The sequence below is a fragment of the Rattus norvegicus genome, chromosome 13 (assembly GCF_021556685.1).
Source record: "Rattus norvegicus strain SHRSP/BbbUtx chromosome 13, alternate assembly SHRSP_T2T, whole genome shotgun sequence".
NCBI lineage: Eukaryota > Metazoa > Chordata > Mammalia > Rodentia > Muridae > Rattus > Rattus norvegicus.
Genome location: NC_141546.1, coordinates 77,153,866 through 77,174,888, shown reverse-complemented (window position 1 = coordinate 77,174,888; position 21,023 = coordinate 77,153,866). Strand labels below are relative to the sequence as shown.

Sequence of the window (21,023 nt, the reverse complement as noted above, 5' to 3'; positions counted from 1 at the left end):
CCCCAAGTCCCATGGGTACCATGTTTGCTCTATATTTAAAAGCCTAAACAGTAAGCTAAGGTGAACTTGGGCAATGAGAAAAGAGAAAAAGATTGTCCACATGAAGGGGGTCCATCATTTTATCCCCTTATAATGAGTGGCATAAAAATCCTTAAAGAATGCTAAGAGATGCCTTAAACAGATGGTGTGCTCTTTTTCTAGCATTCTGTGGTAAAAAAGAACTATATCAGATATTAGTGATTGTGGCACCACTCAGGTAGTGGTTCTCAACCTGTGGGTTGCCACCCCTTTGGGGGTTGAATGATCCTCTCCCAGGGGTCCCATGTCAGATATCCTGCATATCAGATATTTACATTACATAACAGTAGTAAAATTACAGTTATGAAGTAGCAACAAAATGAAATAATTTTATGGTTGGGGTCAGTACAACATGAAGACTGTTTTAAAGGCATTAGGAAGTTGAACGTTAGTCACATCATTAGGAAGGTTGAGAACCTCTGCTGTAGGGCCTAGACCTTGTGTGGATGGCATGACCAAGCAGATGAAGTTCGACTCTATAGTTTTGTACAAGAAGACACCCCTAGTAACACAAAGCTGTTGGCCTTTATGCTGCAGATGTTTTAACAGCCCAGGCTGAAACAACTCGTAGAACATTTAATCCATAAAACATGAGAAATCAATAATCAATAAGCTTACATTGGAAGGAATGAAAAGACAAACTTCCATGATAGATTAAATGATATATTTTCCTCAGAGTACCAGTATCCGTGATGGTACATTATTGGCATGAATGTATGGTTTGTGGGACTACTGTTCATTTAATACCTGGACTCACTAAGAATCTCCAAGAGTTTTGTGCTCTTCCAAGGTACTGTAGGGTAAATAGTTTTTTGTAGTTGTATCTGCAACCTCAGCCCTTGGGCTTCGTTGGCAGATTCTCATTACTTAATATTAATCAATTAATGTCTGAGTTCCCCCTGAATGTCTGACAGCTAATCTTGTTCCTTCCCTGTAGGAACCACCATTTCCAGGAACTTCTTTAAAAACCCATAATGTGATCAAAACAGGTTGTGTCAAACTCTAAAAGAACTACTTTGAGAAGAGTGGGGTGGGAGAAGGGAAAGGATAGAGAGAGGATATTGGGACAGAATTAACTTAGTGTATTAATCACAGTGGTATGGGCAAACATCAGCTCTATTGCTTACCCTTCTGCCTGCCTGCCTGCCCCATCAGGGCACAGAGACATTAGCCAGTGTGCCTTGGTCAACACGTTAGCAGAACACATGGTTCTTACGTTGAATGCTTTTGTCAGTTCTATGGGTCCTTGCTGCCATTAGAGACATGAAGTCATGTCTTAGAAGCCACTCTCTCTATGCAGAAATGACAGGATAAAGGGCAGACACTGGAGGAGCCTCCAGGGCCCAGCTCTAGCAACCTTAGCTCTGGCGACCCTTTACCCAGGATTTCCCAGGCTGATGCCCTACTAGATTAGATATCATTTCTTTGACAGCTTCTGCGTTACCCAAACCAACGAAAATATTTTCTTTTAATTTGACTTTCTCTCACAGCCACACTGGACTTTTTTTTTAATCTCTTCAGTAAAGCATTCTCTTCCAGTCAGCTTTGGCATGTGCACTATTCCCTTTCTTCTCTCACCCTTCCAGCCACCCCTCCCTCACACATTCATCCTCTTTACCCAGCATGCTTCCTGTCCTTAAGGCTCAGACCGGGATCATCCTCTGGTCCAGACTCCCGTTTTATCTCCCCCACCACCCCCACCACACACCTACAGTTTATTTACATCTACAAACCAATGGTTCACAAGTCTGGAGACCTTCTCCAGGCTACTTTACGGTCATTCTGTTTTGCACATTCCTCCTGGGACACGTCCAGACAGAACTTTTGACTCATCCTTTCCCCAAACACACACTCCTCTTCCTCTGTGGACGTGCCTCCCTGGGTCTGCTCAGTTTCACAGACTGAAACTCTGGGAGCCATCCCTGACACCTCACCCTCTCTCATCCTGCCTATCTAATTCATCATCACCATACTGATTTTTCGCCCCAGACACTCCTCTCATCCGTCTACGTGCCCACATGTCCAACTCCCAATGCGCCTGTCAAAGTTACCGCCCTCTGTTGCTCAGGGCTCTGTAGCACTCACCTCTCTCTGTCTCCCACTCCCTTGCTCCCTTTCTGTAATCTCTTCACCGAACTGGAGCTGAAAGGGGAGCTTTTCTGTGAAGTAAATCTTACATGACTGCTTTCCTTTAAAAGCACCTCAAAGGATACAAACCAAATGCTTTTCACATGAGTTGCAGAGCCAAGCGTAGCTACCCTCTCCCTGGGCTCTTCATACACACAGCCTCTCTTTGCTTAATGGCCGCACTGTGGGCCACCCCAACCCCCACTTAACTCCGCTCGGATTCAAGCGTGCATTCTCTAATGACCCACATGACCACCGTTCTTTTAAAGTACCTGGGGCAGCTGTGACTTTAATGTGCATTTGTGTTTGCCCTCAATCGTCTGAAAGCTCCTTCATTAAGGTCAAGAACTGGGGCCAGTTTTTCTATTTCATTGTTATTATTTCAGCTTATTCTTGAGTTTGCCATATACACTCTACCACATACAAGGTGCTAACTAGTTGACTATTAAATAACTTCCTATCTGCTAAGTTAATTTTTCTTTTCTTTTCTTTCTGGACTATTTTTAGTAAAATGTCCACACTTTATTCAGGCCCCGCTAATTCTGAGGACCCCTTCTCTTCCGTGTATATGTAGCTTTGTCCTCAAATGTAGAAAAATAGATGCCAGGTTTGGCTCCCACTCTGTTTTGTATCACGTGGAATCTCTTCCACATTGAGGGCCCAGCAACTTCAAAGGGAGCTCTGCACATGGAAAAGATACGCAGGAGAAAAACACATGAACGAAAGTGGAGCCGTGATTTTTATCATAGTTAATGGCCCAGATCTCAGAGAGGGTGAGCTGGGTAAAATATGAGAAGAAACAGCTTTTAAACAGCAGTGCCGGGGGCCGAAGCAATGCCAAAACGAGCTCCTCAGAATAGCAAGAAAGGGAGAAATTCTCCAGCAGCGACTTGATGAATCCAGATGAGTGAGCCTCAGAGGTTGAAAAAAAAAACACCCCCCCCCACGATACTGGATACCTCCACAGGGCACAGTGGACAGGAGGGATGCGGGCTCCATAGCAACTGCCCTAGGAGATGAGGACATTCCATAAAATAAAAATGGGAAGGGTTGCTTCCCTCATCAGGGGAGATCATCCTGTGGAATAGCCACTTGAGTTTCTGTCTGACAGTGAGCTTCAGTTGTCCGCTTACAATGGAGATTCGCACCACGGCATGGTCGGTAAGGTTTTACAGAGAAGCCACAAGTAGCTGGGCGTGTTCAAAGAGAAAGGAGAGTTGACATGCTTGCGACTGGTTCCTTATTTCCAGACAGCGTTGACTGTATCGTATTAGCATGCTCTCAGTCGATCAAGTCAGATCTGTATTTACCACAGTCAGGCTCTTCATCCTGGGCTTTCCCACCGACGACCCCAGGACCATTTCTTTTTATGTTGTGTGCTTGGGTTTATTTCCCCTGTCAGGCTATCTTTAATCCTGCATCAGATTTTCAACATGCTTTGTTCATTGCATACTAAAAGGACTTCACGATGGGGCCTGCACTAAACAAGCAACAGCAGATGTCAGCCTAGATTCTTTTAATATCATTCATACTATTGGAAAGTAGAGGGAGAGGTGTAGGGAAACTGAGGAATAAAGAAAAGCAATTGTATATCTTATCACCGATTCATAATCACAATACAATACAGTTGCTTATTTCTACCCTTACACTGACAAGTGCAATGGAAAGGATTTCATACATATAGTATATATCATTAGTAGGTGGTGATCTAAATCCTCACCATGCATCAACTCAACGGAGTCCCACAACAGCTCTATGCTATAGGCGTTATTATTCCAGATTATTTACAAGGCAATCACAGGCCAAGTAAAGCCAGAGCCACCCAGGTGGCAATGATTGGACATAGATGTTTTCCTTGACAGCTCTGTGTGGTTTTGCTGACTGTTTGCTGTTGCTGTTATTAATATCCATGCTGTAGCCAACATCTTCCTCTGTGCTGTGGCTCGAGGAATGAATGAATGGGCTCTGAAATTGAAGTAGCAGAGAGACTTTATTTCAGCGACATGTTAAAAAGACACCTTTCCGTAGGGCCTGTGGAGTACAGGCCCTGCAAGGGAAGCCTGCTGGTTAGTGGCCGGTTAGTAGCACAGGCTTGGCTGTCAGGAAGGAACCAGAACTCTGTCTGTACCTCTTCCACAGAAGGAACGCATTACCTTCCTCATAAGATCATTATGTAGATTAAAGGAAGTATCAGAGTGTGTGTGGAGCTCGTAGCTCAGTTCCTGGCACAGAGTGAATGCTGGCTGTTGTTACTGTCCTTGGCTTCCTAGAAATGGGGTCAGAGTTATCCTCCGACTTCCTAGAAAGTTAAAGCCATGAAGGGACACCCAAACACACAAGCGTTGTATAGCCAAGTCCTTCAGAGTGGTGACAGGTGTTCCGGTCTTGAACCAAGGACTTTTCTCCAATATTTTGCGCTCCATCTTACCTGGGCCAGTAAGCGCTTTTTCCATATGCTTTGCCTCAATTGTGAGGTTAGTCCATCAGACATTAAAAACCTCTTTTAATAGTAAGTCGGTCACTGTTAAGACTTTCCCAGGTCCGGTACGAACCTTGTTTCAAGGCACCCTGCACAGTGCCTGGTTCTTCTATAGGTGCCCAGAAAGCCCTGCTCAGATGACTCTTACGTGAGACATATCTTGGGACACTTTCCTCTATCGAGCTTGTCTCTCATAATGGTATTTACTACAGAAAACAGGGGCAAAGAAAAGGAAGAGAAAGATGTGGACCACACTTCCCTGTGCCTCTCTCTGGGTGTGCCTTTGTGAGCAGTTACTTTGTTCTTGGGAGAGCAAATCAGGAAATAGTTCATCCTCCCCACCCCCAACCCTTCCTGTTCCTCCTCACACTGTGCCTGTCTTGCATTTCATTGACTTTAACCATCAAACTGGACAGTTACTAGTGGCTTGAGTCTTCTTTGAGGGAAGAGGCCAACATTTTATTAGTCTTGAAAACCACTCGTCCAAAGCTGGCGTGGCTCCCGTGGGTATCCTCTTGAGGCAACCAGAGCACAAGACGCGGCAATCATTCAAACAACGCACTGGTCAAACTCACCCTGAGGCTGCCAGTGCTCAACGTTGGATGTTTATTCCTTGGACATAGATTCCTAGTCTATATCTCATTTCAAATTATATCCCGCCAGTTTCTTTACAGGACCCGTCAGAGAATCTTCAATAGTCAAATGACATCATAGATGTGTTAGAAGATATTACATATCACTAATAAAACATCAACTAATAGTCATGGCCTGGATGTGACTATAAACTCCTTCTTAACTTAGTTCTCCATACTTAAAGCCAAAAGATTAGATCCCGAAAGGAGTTTACAAAACCCACGTATTTGTAGAACAATGAATTAGTGACGTCTGTCAATTCAGCGGGCAGCCTCAGCCACAGGGGCTCTCGTCCAGGTGACTTCTTCTCTTTAGCAGCCGTACACTTAATGGATCCACAGCAAACTTGTTTTTCCTCAGCATTTGACATTGAAATATTCCCCTGCTTCTCATTAAATTATTCAACTTCCCATCACTATAATGAAATGCTGAAAGCAGTAAATTATCACAAGAAAAATGCTAATTAGCTGATAGTTCTATTCTGATAGTTCTATTCCGAGACTAAGTAGCCTTACAGCATTGGGCTCCTGGTGATGGCAGTGTTTCATAATGGAATGAACTATATTAAGAATGCTGATCTAATCCCTCCTACCTAGGCTGAGCCTTAATAGGGATAGACCCTAACATGTATTCTGTGCACCCATGACTATCAGATGTCATTCAGTATCAATGTGGTGAATCCACTTTCACATGTTGCATCCAGATGCCTGTGCATTGGAAAACATTTTTCCCTTATCAGACCTCAGGCACAGCTGCTAGAAACATCTCTGCTGGGCAGGTTCTGAATAAGCTATCTGTTCTGAGGGCACGTATCCTTGCAACAGAAGCTTCTCCCAAACCATCAGAGTTATGGGCTTGACTCACAGCTTGGCTGGATCTGGTTAGCTCCCAGCATCTGGCCAGGTAGGCCCTACAGACTGTGAACTATCCTTATGGTGAGGTACTCATCTGTGGAGAAAGGCCGTTGGGGAGCTTTTGTAATCCACTGAGGCCAAACTATCAAACAGCCAGTGTTCTGCAACCACTTCCCAAGCCATAACAGTAAAAGACAGCTGCATAGCTGGAAAAAGAAAAAGCAAAAGCTTGCATGGTCTTCCATAAGCAAGGCCAAGGTCAAAACTCCTTGTTCACAAATAAAATTTAAGGCCTCAACCACATTGGAACTTCTCCTTGTGTGCTTCTTTTCTTTCTTCCAAACTTTAATTCCTTTTATCATTTAATGTGATGACCAGATGTTGTACTCTGAATGTAGGTCCTTAACACGCAGGGTTTGCCAATCCTGGCAATGCCTACGTTTTGCTGCATGTGAAGATCCCTAGTAGAACTCTCTTAGGGTAGGCTTCCATAAGGGGGAAGGGTGAGGCTGGTCCAGTCTCTTGACTGCTGATCTTGTGGTTGCTTTCAAACTTTCTGCATTTGCCAAAAATAGCTTGGGTGATACTTGTAGTAGTAAATTAAAAAAAGAAGAAGAAATTGTCTCCAGCTAAACAAATGAGAACATGCCCTGTCCTCTCCCAAGGTCCCTGTAGTCTGGTAATGAGGAGGCTGCTTGCTCTTGTATCCTTGGTTACTCATGACAAGATTTGATGCTCAAATACTAAGAAGCATAAGCAGTTACTATGCTGATGGTTTCTTTTTTCTTGCAATCTCAAATGTGAATATGAAAGGATGCTATAGGTCTTCCTATTTCCTTTTCATTCTATTCAAATTCTGTTTATTTTTTCTTCCCTTCCTCCTTAGTGCCCTTTCCTACTATTAATATTCCCTTTGTACACATACCCCCTGTGTTCTGATCTTTTTTGGCTTGTTCTGCTTATTTTCTGAAGCAGGACAAAAAACCTTCACCCCTTGGCCCAGGCTGACCTTGAACTTGTAGATATCTTCTGCCATAGCCTCTGAGGTGCTGAGATGATGGAGACTAAATCAACATACGTGGTTGGTCTGCCCATTTCAACAGGATCTCTTTCTGTGTCAGCACCCTATTTTACCTTGTGTGTTTGTGTGTGTATGTGTGTGACTATATATGTGAGTGTGTGGAGAGAGTGTCTGTGTGTGAGTGTGTGAGTGTATATGAGTGTGTGTGTATATCATATGTGTCTGTGTGTGGATGTGTCTGTGTATGTGAAAGAGTGTGTCAGTGTCTCTGTTGTGTGAGTGTGTGTGTTTGAGTGTGTGTGTGGTGTGTGTGTGTGAGTGTGTGTGTATGTATTAGTGTGTGTATGTCTGAGTGTATATGTGAGTGTGCATGGGTGTATGTATGAGTGTGTGTGTGTCTGTATGTGTCTATGTGTGAATGTGTCTGTGTATATGAGTGTGTCAGTGTGTGTGTGTGTGTGTGTGTGTGTGTGTGTGATGCTGGGGATCAAACCCAGGGTGCCTAACAAATGAGGGGCAATTGCCCCTCCACTCACATTTCCACGGTTCTGAGGAACTCATGGTTTTCAAGTAGCTCAATTGACTGTATCCGCCAGACTAAACAATGTTTAGTAAACACTGTTTCAGCCATAACATCAAATGCGTCTGGAAATAGTGGCACATGCTTGAGTGATGAATCCAATAGTGCCGGTAACAGCAGGCAATTAGTTGCTTCACATCATCTTAGAAGTCTAAGCTCTGTTCTTGCCGTCTACGGTATCATTGATCCTTAAGCTTCTTAATTTTGTGAGCCCTCAACACAGCTCCTCGTGTTCCCAAACATCAAATTATTTTTGTTGCTACTTCATGACTGTAATCTTGATACTGTTATGAATCCTAATGTAAGTTTTTTTGAAATAGGGGCTTGCCAAAGGGGTTACAGCTGACAGTACCCCCTCACTGGTTTCTCAAGGTTCCTTATCTTCTGTCTGTGTTGGTTCCCCACACCATCCTGCCAGGGTTATTCTGTGGGCTAGATCCAGTCAGATCTAGTGTCTCATCCCTAGTTAGATATCCACAGAGCCTCTGGGACACAGTAGTACAGCAGTGCTGACTCCCACACAGATCTGTTTCTTTAGGCTCAGCCTTCACCCTGCCCCTACTCAACCACCTCTAGCATGCTCGCTCTCCTGTGACTTAGTGTCACCGCTCCTGAGACCTTCCTTTCAACCTCCCATCCTCCCTTCTTTGCTGTGCTAATGGAGGAAAAGATCAGCCATAACCTTCCTGGACTTAGAGGAGTTTCCTGTAGGAAGGACCACCTGAGCTCTTACCATCCTGCCCTTACTCTTTCTGCCATCTTCCCTGAGGCCAGTAAGGCAGCCCCATTCAAGGTCAGCCCCTCCCCCAGCCCCTCTCCTCCCACCTCCATCTTCCTTGTTCTTTACATCTTTTGGTATCACCAACCCCCTCCTCTCTGATAATTAGTTTCTTTAAAACAGTTGCCTAGATGGAAAGCAAGCAAACCAACAAACCCAAAACAAAACAACACAAAAACCCACCCCTCTGTCCCCTTGCTCCCATGCTGATTTTAACTTCTCTGGGACAATCTCTCTTTAGCCGCTGTGTCCATTTTTATTCTTTGTTCTTTCCATCCCAGGGAGCTCTCCCTCCCCATCCCACGTCCACACTGAAACTGGCATAGCTAAAATCCAAACGCTGGGCATCAATGACTACTCCATACTGAACTTGCTAAGTTTGAGATTCTATTTTTCTTGACATCTAGGACCTTAATACCTCTATTTCTGATGTTGTTTGAAGCCTTTTATGGCCACCTCTTACATGTTGATATTTCCACAGACTTCCACACTGAGCCACTGCTATTAACTATTGTGGATATGTACTGAGGACTTTCAAATCTGTAGGTTCAGCCTAACTTCTTCCCCTTTCTCTAGAGGGTCACCTCTATATGTGTCTCCTAAGGTAACTCAGATTCTACATGGTCTTGAATGAACTCACCAACACTCCCATTTTCTAAAATGCGGATCCCTTCCACTGTTCTTCTGAACTTTACAGTGGTTGGCTCTGAAAGCAGATAGAGGCAAGCATTTTAGAGCCCTTCTAAAACACAACAACCCAATCCCTATACTTTCTAGTAGCCATGTTACACTATTAAACAGAACAGATGCGTTAATTAGAAATAGATTTTATTTAACTTAATTTCTGCACACTGCCATTTCCTTACAATTATTTACATGTTAATCAAATATTTTCAATTCTTTTTAAAGGTTTGAAATCTAGAGTATATTTTGCTATGACACATCTCAATTGAAATTACTCCTTGGAATTTGAACCTTGTCTGTGAGTGATTATTGGCTGCTCACGGCCCCCACCACAAATCTCTCTTCATGCAGCTGTAACCCTGAAAGTCCTGCTCCATTGACGCCCTAGAAATTTCTCCAGCAGATTAACTCCTTTATCACTTTCCACATCCTGACTTTAATTTGCACACTAGTTACTTCTCATTTGGGGGAATGTAATGGCTTATAAGAACTTGTTTTCTCATGGGGTTGGGGATTTAGCTCAGTGGTAGAGCGCTTGCCTAGGAAGCGCAAGGCCCTGGGTTCGGTCCCCAGCTCCGGGGAAAAAAAAAAAAAAAAAAAAAGAACCAAGAACTTGTTTTCTCTAGGCCGGGGTGGGACAGGTCTATAAATCCAAGCTGTTTGGGACTGAGGCAGAAGGCTCACAATTTCACGGCCTACTTTACCTTTAAGAGTAAGTTCAAGGCTAGCTTGGACAGTTTAGTGAGACTTGTTTCAAACTAAAAATTAAAAACAAGACCAAGGCCGTGGATTATTAGGGTAGTGTTTGCTCAGCATGTAAAAGCCCTTAAAAGGTGAACAAAGAAACCAAACAGGCCTTGTCTGTTCCAGGGAGCATGCTAGACCCACCAGAAGGCAGGATAGAGTGGAACATCCACTTATATCTAGAGAATAAGAAAACACCCCTGAGTCATTAACATTTACTACCTACATTGAAGCCACCATCCTTGAACTGGGTATCTAAGAGGTCAGCAATAAAACTATCAATATTAAGAAGTTGAAACGTATCTCACACAATGTTTTCAAGACATCTAACAATATTTTTCATTGCCATATCATGGTTTGAAATGTATTTCTAAGTAGTTTTGCTATAATTCATACAATCTATTAATACAATAGTGGTTTACATACTTTTAAAAAATATCTCCTTTATTTACTCATGAGCAGAGACCAGAGGACAAATCAAATATACCAGTCATGTCTGGAAGCAAGAACCCAAGAATTTAGAAATGAGAATATACACCTAGAATTACTTCTGGCATTTGCATAAAAGTGAAATAGTAAAATCTAGCATCTTGCTTTAGTTTCAGCCCACCTCCATTTCTAGATTCCACTATTTCTTCTTTCTTTTTTAATGGATTTCAGAGAGAGAGAGAGAGAGAGCATATGAGAGCCCTGCTATATTTATACATATTAATATACATATACACATATACACATACACACATACACATATATACATATACACATATACACATACACACATACACATATATACATATATACATATACACATATACACATACACACATACACATATATACATATACACATATACACATACACACATACACATATATACATATATACATATGCACATATATACATACACATATACACATATATATATATATACACATATATACATATACACATATATACATATATACACACATGCACACATGCAGACATTCAGTCTTCTATAGAAAACAAACCAACAAACTAGGTGACCCGATTTCTGAATCACCTTCTAGCTCCCTCCAGGGACTGCCTTTCCTGCTAAACTACAAGATTCCTAACAGCATAATGGAACCCCCGAGCCACTTTCATCTTAAACAAACAAAAAGATCCTTTTAAAAAACTTTATGGGATGAAATTCATGGCCCAGCTTGTTGGAGCCAGCCTGCTCTACTAATAGGTAAAGTAGTAATTTGTTATTGTAGACCCGGAAGAGCTCTTCTGTATCCAAAGACACTGCATAAAATGAAATGACTGGAGTGCTTTCCACTGATAAATGTTGGGTCCTGATAGGATGACACAGTATTGGGGTAAAAATCTTTTAACCTGTTTTACTGAAACCTCCCCGTGACCATTTCCTCTAAGGAAGACAGAATTTTAAATGTATGCATTGTGTGGATGCATTCAACAGTCTTCAATCAGAAGTAGGAGTGAGGGTCTCCTCAGAAATAATCAAAATGCAGATCCCTTAGCCTCATGGGTATGTGTTCTTACTTACCCAGAGAACACCTTGTCTCGGACTCTGCGGTGTTTTTTTAGAAAGCATTTGAATGACTCCTGTGCGTCTGGTAGGAACTGTACTTTGAGGGTCATTCTCTTCTTTCTGTGGTAGAGTATAAGAAGGAGGAGCTGAAACCCACCTTGGTCAGGGCTAGGAGGGCTGCTGTCAGGGGATGGTAAAGCCAACAAGGCTGTGAGGAAGGAGACGCACAGCAGAGATGCTGGGACAGGCATCACGTGCTGCCTGAACTGCAAATGTTCAGGGAATTTGGGAAAATCAGCAGTGAGAATGTTGCTGTATTTCATATTTTCCCCATGGTATTTCTTAAGCTTCAAAGTTAAATTTAATAGAAATATAAAATCTTATTATTAGCGTATTCTAATCTACCTTCAGGAACCAGTAATCATTCAACAAATAATTAAAAACCATTTTAGGGGTGTCTAGGACAGCGACCGTTTTTGAAATAGGACACATTTTCAACTTTAGGATCATGTAAAATACCATATAGAATTGCATTTCTGGTTCAGAGACGATAAAACCATCTAGCACAGAGGATATGGGAAAGTATTCCATGTGTGGAGTAAGTTAACTTAATAACCACTGTGGAGAAAAATGCATCTTTCCTTAAATGCCTCCTTTCAGTTCTGTCAAATTCGTCGCCCAGTTGTTAACATTTCAGAATTTGAAAATCATTGGATGACCTTTCTAAGATGCTTCAGACTTTATGGCACGTAACACCCACAAGGCGGTAGATAAATCAAGACCATTCAGGGGCCCCAGACTTTTCCTTTTAGCTCATTATTTCAGATTTGTTCCCCAATCAGCCTTAGTCAGGATCGTTAACGAGGATCTAATTGGTTGGCTTGAGTTTCTGGGTTTTGCCATTTGTTGACCAGTGTCTGCTACCAGTTTTAATGAGCTTCAGGCAAGGCAGACAAGTGGACCAGTAGCCTGGAAGGATGAAGTAGGGGGAATGGAGAGTCTATTGAATCAATCAACAAAATATGTTTTAATTGTAGGAGCACTGCAGCAAACAGGCTAGTACAAGTCTGTCAGGCTGCCCCATCCCGTTCTTGTCTATTTCAGTCAACTCTGCTTCTGCCAGCCATATGACTCCAAGATTTTTGTTTTGTTCACGGATGGATAAGACCTCCCTCTAGCCATCTAAAACTTTGGAAGATGCTCTTTCTCAGACGGCTCAGTGGAAGCTGAGTGTGTGGAGGGCGGGCGAGGCTGTCGTGCACGGTTCCTATCTCGCCTTTACTTCTTCTGCTCTTCATTTGCTTACACTCAATGCTTCTGCTGATGTCTGCTTCTTTGCAGGTGATTCGGAAGGGCTGGCTGACCGTCAGCAACATTGGCATCATGAAAGGAGGCTCGAAGGGCTACTGGTTTGTCCTCACGGCAGAAAGCTTGTCCTGGTATAAAGACGATGAGGTAAGCCACGGAGAACGACGGTCCCCCAAAGTGTTTCTAAAGTGAAATTAACAGATACTGTTGGGATGCTCGGTTCCAGACACCGGTGAGGTCTGTCTGTAAATACTGCTTTAAAGAAGCCCCCACTTTCCTTTCTTCTGACAGGTCTTTAGTTTTACAACATTCCCACTGAACTTCCTTTCCTGCTTATTTCCTATGTATAGTCCTAGTTCGCTGGCCGAAAGAAATGAATTTATGGGTCAGGAGTTGGAAACTTTCTTCCTTATATTAATAATCAAGTCACTGGTACAATTTAATGAAAGCAGTTTTTATTAAATAATGTGTTGAAAAGACATAAGGTAATAGGGAAACTGCTCTGAGTAAGGCATTGTGGAGTCGTCGCTATGGTATCCAACTCAAACGAAAGGCTAGAAGTATCGTGAGATTTCTGTTAGTCTTCATGTTAGTCTTAGGTCATTGTACACATTTTCTTCTTTGAGAATTTGATATCTCTGTAAAAACATAAATGACGATAATAGTGGCGTTTTGGCACCCGTTCAGCATTAATAATGTCATCCCGTGACTTACTGCTTGTTTAAATCTGATAGCAATATAGGCACAAAAAAGTCTATAGAGCCATTAAGGTGTCGTAAAAATCTTAGAGCTAGATTCAGGAGGACATGGGTCGAAATTGAACTATGTCTTGTCAATGTTAATAGCTCTGTTGTAACCAGTGAAGTCATTGTTTTGTTTTGTTTTTAATACAATGCACAAGCATTATATAAGAGTACTCTCCGAGAGCAGAACCACGAACAGGTGAGACCACCTCGTCCCTGTTGGCTGTAAAGGACACGTGTTAGAGTTTAAAATCCTCCATTCTTTAGTTTGACTGCTTTTGAAAGAATCAGAAGATGCTTTTGTCATTTCTTGGGAGAAAAGCTTCATAGCTCAGGCTTCTTTCCATTGCTCCATGTCGTCTGTCTAACAGTACACTGGGAAATATTGGACAGCAGCTTGATTCCCGTGACAGATTCTGTGATATGGAAACACAATCTTCATAGAAATGTTAGAGCAGAATCTGCCATTCAAGGTGTAATTTTCAGATTTTCATGTCACCAGCCTCAGTGAAAAGTACTATTCGGCATTCTGGTGGTTTGAACTAGAATGGCCCCCGTAGGCTCATCTCGTTTGAATCCTTAGTCACTAAAGAGTAGTACTATTTGAAAGGATTAGAGGAATTGGAAGGTGTGCCCTAGCTGAAGTAGTTGTACCCTCATTGGAGGAAATGCATCACTGGGGGTAGGCTTTGAGGTTTCAAAAGCCCGTGTCAGCCTCAGCCTCAGGCTCTCTCTTTCCCAGCAAACCAATCAGAATGAAGCTCTCAGCTGCTGCTGCAGTGCCAGGCTGCATCCTGCCATGCCCTGTGCCATGGTGATAATATACTAAACCTCTGAAACTGTAAGCAAAGCCCCAACTGGACCCCAACTGGATGCTTTCTTTTCTAAGACTTGCCTTGGTCCAACCCAAGGATGGTGACCATCTCCAAGGAGTTGCTGTTAGTGGGGCAGAACCCTCTCCAGCATCCTTCATTCTTGGCCCACTACCCCTCGGCAACCGCCACTGTCCTTCCCTACCCTCTCACTGGTTTCCCAGGCCAGAGCTGTCGGCCTCTGTCGATCATTTCTGAGTGTGCAGTCAGGGCTAAGGAGAGGGGACGGCACTGGTCCTTGCTCTTTGGGAGAGAGTAAGCAAGTGACAGTGTCTGCTGGGAGCTGGAGTAGGAAGGAGGGTAAGAGACACAGGACACATGAGGAGTGTGGGTCTGAGCTCACACTGCGGATCTCTGGAGTCTGCATGGCACTCATTTGGGAGCATCACTGTGGGAAATGATGCTTGGGTTTTAAAGGGACTTGCCACCATGGCTCAACTGCAGGTTGACTGAAGGTGACTCTATTGACAACCTTTTAAAAATTCCCCCAAATATACAATATTGCTCTGTGGGAAAAAAAAGCTATCATTTTATCCTAGCTTGTGGAGCTAATCTTTTGGTGAGTGGAGTGCTTAGACTGACCTTATACATACATCAGCGTTAACATGCGATCAAAGCCTGATTCAGAAATAATAATAATAATATTGTGGACTCATTAATTTGTTAATGATAACTTAAATTTACATTTTCATAGAGGTCTCTGTATTATGATTTTTTTGTCACTATCTTGCTTTCTTTTGTAATTAGGCAGTTACATGGTTTCACTGTCACCTAAATGACTGATCAATAAATATAGATTATGTCCTATGAAAAATACATGGTTTTATTTAACTTTTGATAGTTCTTGAGGGTGGGGTAAAGATAAATGACTTACTAAATATACCCATGATTAAGAAACAAGTTCCAGGTCGTTTTCCAGGATGATATTGATGGAACACAAAGTTGTGTAGAGCTGGTGCTGTGAATGGACATGGGCTGGGGGTGTGGGTTGGTTGTGGCTGCCTGAACTGAGTCAAGTCACCCCACTCTTGGGGGCCTTAGTCTTTTCACTGAGCTATGGAGACCATTGCTGGCCCAACCACTTCACAGGGATTTCACGATTTCCCAGAAAGCTTTCCTAAACCATGTGCGAGCCAGGAGGCTCATTACCACACTAGTGTGCTTATTCCTACTATTGAAAAGTAACAGCACAGTCACCCTGAGTAGGCAATGTTAATTTTTGACTAACATGTCTCCTGATACCCAGTTCACTTTGGTTATTTCATGTTATGATATTCAGTATATGGGATCTGGGTTTTCCTAATGAAGAATGACAAGGCTCAGGTAACAAAAGGGAACTCATATCTGTTTGTTCAGGTAGGTTTCGCACATTGTCTTTCTCTTCTAGCATATGGGTTCTTCTATGTCGTAAGCAAGAATTAGGAATGATGTTATCAAACTGACTCCTTTCCAAGCTGTAACAGCAAGTCCATGATCATTGGAGGGATGAGTATGACTGGAGAAGCATTGTTTTCTATTTTCTTCTTGCTCAGAACAGATACACACACCGTGCTCTTAAGTTTCACTGGATCCATAAATGACCACCCCCCAAACAGACACATACACACAAAGGATCTGTAACCCATACTTTAACTGTTCAGTACAGCAACAGTCCACATATGCCACAGATACATGACTTTAACAGAAAGGTTTTTTGCCTGTGTTCCAAGTAACACAATGTCACCGTATTATCTTCATAGAGTTAGTCTAATGCAGTATGTTACAGCTGACAGAGGTTATCCACATAGTATCTTAGCCTCTCGTGTATTCCAAGTCTAGAGCTTGTGCAATGTAAAAGGTCATGGTTCATCTTTCAGAGTACAACAATTTTCTAAGTCATTCCTAGGAATTTTCTCAGGTCTTTCAACTTCTAGATCATGCAGCAGAACCCCAGACCTGGAATTTCCTATGTGAATGGCCACAAACATACTTTTTTTCTCCATCTTTATTAACTTGAGTATTTCTTATTTACATTTCAATTGTTATTCCCTTTCCTGGTTTCCGGGCCAACATCCCCCAACCCCTCCCCCTCCCTCTCTATTTGAGTGCTCCCCTCCCCATCCTCCCCCCATTACCGCCCTCCCCCCAACAATCACATTCACTGGGGGTTCAGTCTTGGCAGGACCAAGGGCCTCCCCTTCCACTGGTGCTCTTACTAGGCTATTCATTGCTACCTATGCAGTTGGAGCCCAGGGTCAGTCCATGTATAGTCTTTGTGTAGTGGCCTAGTCCCTGGAAGCTCTGGTTGCTTGGCATTGTTGTTCATATGGGGTCTCGAGCCCCTTCAAGCTCTTTCAGTCCTTTCTCTGATTCCTTCAATGGGGGTCTTGTTCTCAGTTCAGTGGTTTGCTGCTGGCATTCGCTTCTGTATTTGCTGTATTCTGGCTGTGTCTCTCAGGAGAGATCTACATCTGGTTCCTGACAGCCTGCACTTCTTTGCTTCATCCATCTTGTCTAGTTTGGTGGCTGTAAATGTATGGGCCACATGTGGGGCAGGCTCTGAATGGGTGTTCCTTCTGCCTCTACAAACATACTTTTTAATTGGTTGCATAGACCTAGTTATGGCGGGGGCGCTTAGAGCTTGGGATCTGAGATGATGGGCACACAACTCTTTGACTTCTATCAAAACCATAATGTAAGGGTGCTTATAGCACTTGTCTTTGCTGAGTTCTCATAGGAGAAATACAGCAACTCTAACACTGTCATGTAGAATATCCTACTCTCCTCTCTATAGCAGTTATGCCAGTGTGCACCCTACTTGGTATGCTTTTGGCAGCCTTAGCCTCTTTGGGCCCATCCCCAGAACAGCACACTGGCTTTTGCCTTTCTCTTTACCTTGCTGTTTAACCCTTTAAAGGTGTCCATCTGGAATAACCCATTTGAAATTCCTCTTTGTATGTATTATAAGTGAGAGCACATATATTCTCTATATTGTGACTCTGTGTATTGTACAGTCATATGTCAACATGAGTCCAGCCATAACGGTCAAAATGTTTGACCAAAACGAATGCCAAACGGCTTTAGAAAAGAAGACATTCCCAAGTTAGTTGTGGCAATGGTAAATGGCACTTCTTGTTGTCATACCACCTGCCAGGCCTGCTCTCCCTTTCAGGATTCTCCTGGTGATCGTTCTCATCATTACGGTACCATTTGTATATTTGCAACGTCCCAGGCATCGAGTTACGTGAGTGATTTATGTCTAGAGACCTAAGAGACAAGGGACTGAGCCAGCTGTGACATGTAAGTGTCATGTCCTCCAGCACCTGAACATTTCCAAACACATATGTTTTGCAGTCTTGTGATATGTGGGGCACTGCTGTGGTCACACAGGATGAAATGATTAAAAAGAGCCCATGCCTTTTGAGGGGATAGACTGATTAAAGAGCTCATAACAACTAACCACAAAGCTTGCCCGGTGCTGATTATAGTCCGTGAAAAGTCAAGTCAGTGAGGTGTTTGACATAAACAGTATCTGAGGTGAGGCATCACGGGAATCACGGGAGCAGAAGCTTTGAGTGATCAGAAAAGGCTATACTAGTGTCCTGGGGCAGAATTGAACTGGAGTAACTGGGACAAAATGAAAAGTGACTCTGGAGATGAAGGGTTCCAACTGCCAAGGTAAGAGAAGCCTTGGAAATTTTTCCTAACTGGGAGTCACATGATCAGACTCACTCAGTCTGTCTGTCTATCTATCTATCTATCTATCTATCTATCTATCTATCTATCTATCTATCTATCTATCTACTTACCTACCTAACTATCTGAGAATTGATTGGAAGAGGACAAAACTGGAGGGTGGGTTAGAAGTTGTTACCATGGCTACATGAGAGGCCATGGCATCTAGGCTGGCCTGAGCTGACAATGAGAATCAGTAGACACGATGTAAGAGACGCTTTGGAAGACGGAAGCTGATAGGGCAACTTGGTTCACGAGGACAGTAAGCACCCAGGGGCTATTGTAATGTTCACTTTCTGCCACCAGTAATTCCAACAATGAAAAAAAAAAAACCAGAGCAAATATTGATGGATGAACATCTGAGATAGTGTGAGTGACTAGCTAAGCTACAGTAGAATTTCATCATGTGATAGATAGCATTAGCAAGCACCAAAGGTGAATTATTGAATTATAGACTTTTGTTTATTTTTATCACTGGTTAGTGGGTTTGGGTCTCCTGAGACCACACATGGCTTCCTGGACTAGAGACCATTTGAGCAAAAGCTAAATTCTTGGGAATTTAGTCGAGATAAAAGAATAAAACAAAAACTTACTTTAAAAAATTAGTTCTGATAATTTTATACTAATATTCTAATGGCAAACTCTCTTGACAATGTTTCTAAGGTATATATTTTGAGAGAAAGGAATACTTTGATTCAAGGGAAGAGGCTTTTATTTTCCCCAAGAAATAGGCAAATAGATGCACATCTAAATGTGCGAATTTTCCCAGAGTTTAATTAACCAAACAGAAGCAACTGCTCATTCATATACAGTGAAGCTGGTTGCCAATTCTTACTCTACATCTGCGGCCCAGTCTAAAGATTGAAATAGTAACAGAAACCAGAGTCAGGGAAACAGTGTTTCCAGCAGAACTGTACTAACCCTGCCCAACCGAAGAAAATCAAAATCTGCATTGAAACAGTACATTCTTTGGACTCTTAAGAAATTACAGGCCTCATTTTTGTGGGCTGAAATGCTTGGCTAGCTTTGTAGGAGATTATATCATTCTCCTATAGGGATGCTTACTTAGCATGGCTTTTACTGTGCAGCTCTAACAGATGACGAATGTAACTTTGAAAATAGGAAGGACAGTGACAGCCACAGGCCTGGATGTGCAGAACAAGGAGACCAAAGTCACAGGGATGCATAGCCCAGGGATGCTGAACTCCTCGACTCCTCATGTGACACTTTGTACACTGTGCCCAGCTCTGACAGGAGGAGAGGACTCCTGTGATGGAGGAGGTCGCCCAGACCACTGAACCCTGCACAGCCCTTGTTAAAATCTTTCACTCAGCACAAATTTGCCCATTTTCATTTTTTAAGTCCAAATAAACATCCAATAGCAACTTATACAACTGAAAGGTCTTCGTCTTCATAGTTGTATTTTTTTTTCACTCATACACAAAGTAACTTTACATTGTGCTTTTTAGTATGAGGTGGATTATTTCCACATCCTGGCATTCTTCAAAGATTTATGATTTAGGAAATAAAATAAGTGTTATTTAATAATCTGAAATGACCAGTGCTATTTCAAAGTTATTTAAAGCACCCTTTAACTACAAACCGACTACTACTGTTTATTGTTTCCAAAAATCTAGCGCTGAAAAGTCCTCATTCTTTATATTACCCTTTTCCAGAAGAATAAAAACTCAAATGTGCCTTATTTTATGAATTTAAAGTACATATAAAACACTCAAGACTTTTGAAAGCAGAGTCAGAAATGTTTTAAGGGTGATTTTTTTTAATGATTTATGGAAAACCACTTGATACATCATGCTGGATGTCTTTGTTAACCCCCAGTTCCTTCATGTTCTGACTGGGACACTGTGTCACCCTGAGCCGGGTGCGTTCCTGTACCAGAAAGGTACAAAGAATAACTGCTCACAGGAACTCTAGTAGCCTCTGCTGCAGTTCGGGTAAAGCATTTAAAGTTGGGTGGGACTATGCAAATAGCCTCATGGACAGTTCATTCTTCCTGTTTATACTTCATGGCTTGTGAAGTATCAGTCAACATTCTATTGGGTGGTCATGGGAGATCCTCTAAGGCAAAAAGCCCTGTAATTCTTCATGAGTTTTGTAGAGGAGAAACAGATTTTTTTTTAAATGCAGGATATAGTGTCTGTGAGTCCAGACTATTTACATGCAAGACTTTTCACTTTATTCATATTTCCATGACACAGTTTTGCCTAGGACTCGGGCCTATTTTTCCCTCTTAAAGAAAGTGTAGTGTCAGATTCATCACAAATGCCGTAAAACTCAGAGAATCTGGAAACTGTGGGCTCTTACTTAGCCTTATGATTAAAGCTTGCATTTTAAAAATGAAATGGCTGTGGGAAAGACCGTTTGCTTGAGATTGTTATTCCAACCTTGACAAAATAGTTTGGGGTAGCCTCAGATTGTAATTTTAAAGTTTTATTAGAATATAAGAAAAAGTTAGATTTGAAACATTGAAAGGTAAAACATGTTAATAAACCAGGTCAAACTAGGACAGTTTCCTAAATTTACCCATCTCTGTATGTTATCCTTATTTATTCTATTAAAATGCTCAGACACAAAGCTAGCCCTGATCACTTCTCCAGTTCATATCAGTACACAAACTTTGATATTTCCTCAAAATTCAGGGCAGAATCCGTCATGCAGGCCTACCTCTGCCCTTTTGAAAATCTTGGATTGAGAGTTTATGGGACTGGAGGCACGGATCCCAAGTGAGCGAATCAGTTTTCTGTCCCTAAGGCTGCACTAGCAAAGCTTCCTTAGTTAAACAGCAGCGTGGTGGCCAATCCGTGTGTGTCGTAGCACCCGGAGATATTGATGGTTCAATACTCTCGTTTATCCCGAGAAACAGCTATTTGA

The 21,023-nt window shown here is 42.3% G+C and overlaps 1 protein-coding gene across 11 annotated transcripts in view; it reads left to right on the top strand.

Moving 5' to 3' along the window:
- Dnm3 (dynamin 3) overlaps positions 1–21,023 on the top strand; it is a 485,732-nt gene that overhangs the window by 234,770 nt on the left and 229,939 nt on the right. For 10 of the 11 annotated variants that reach the window (XR_015635077.1, XR_015635076.1, XR_015635075.1 and 7 more), the window contains 1 exon segment: positions 12,836–12,949. Coding sequence is in view for 8 of the 11 variants with exons in the window: in XM_087579968.1 (XP_087436094.1) it covers positions 12,836–12,949 (114 nt within the window). In the remaining 3 variants the exon portion in view is untranslated. 11 annotated transcript variants of the gene reach the window in all.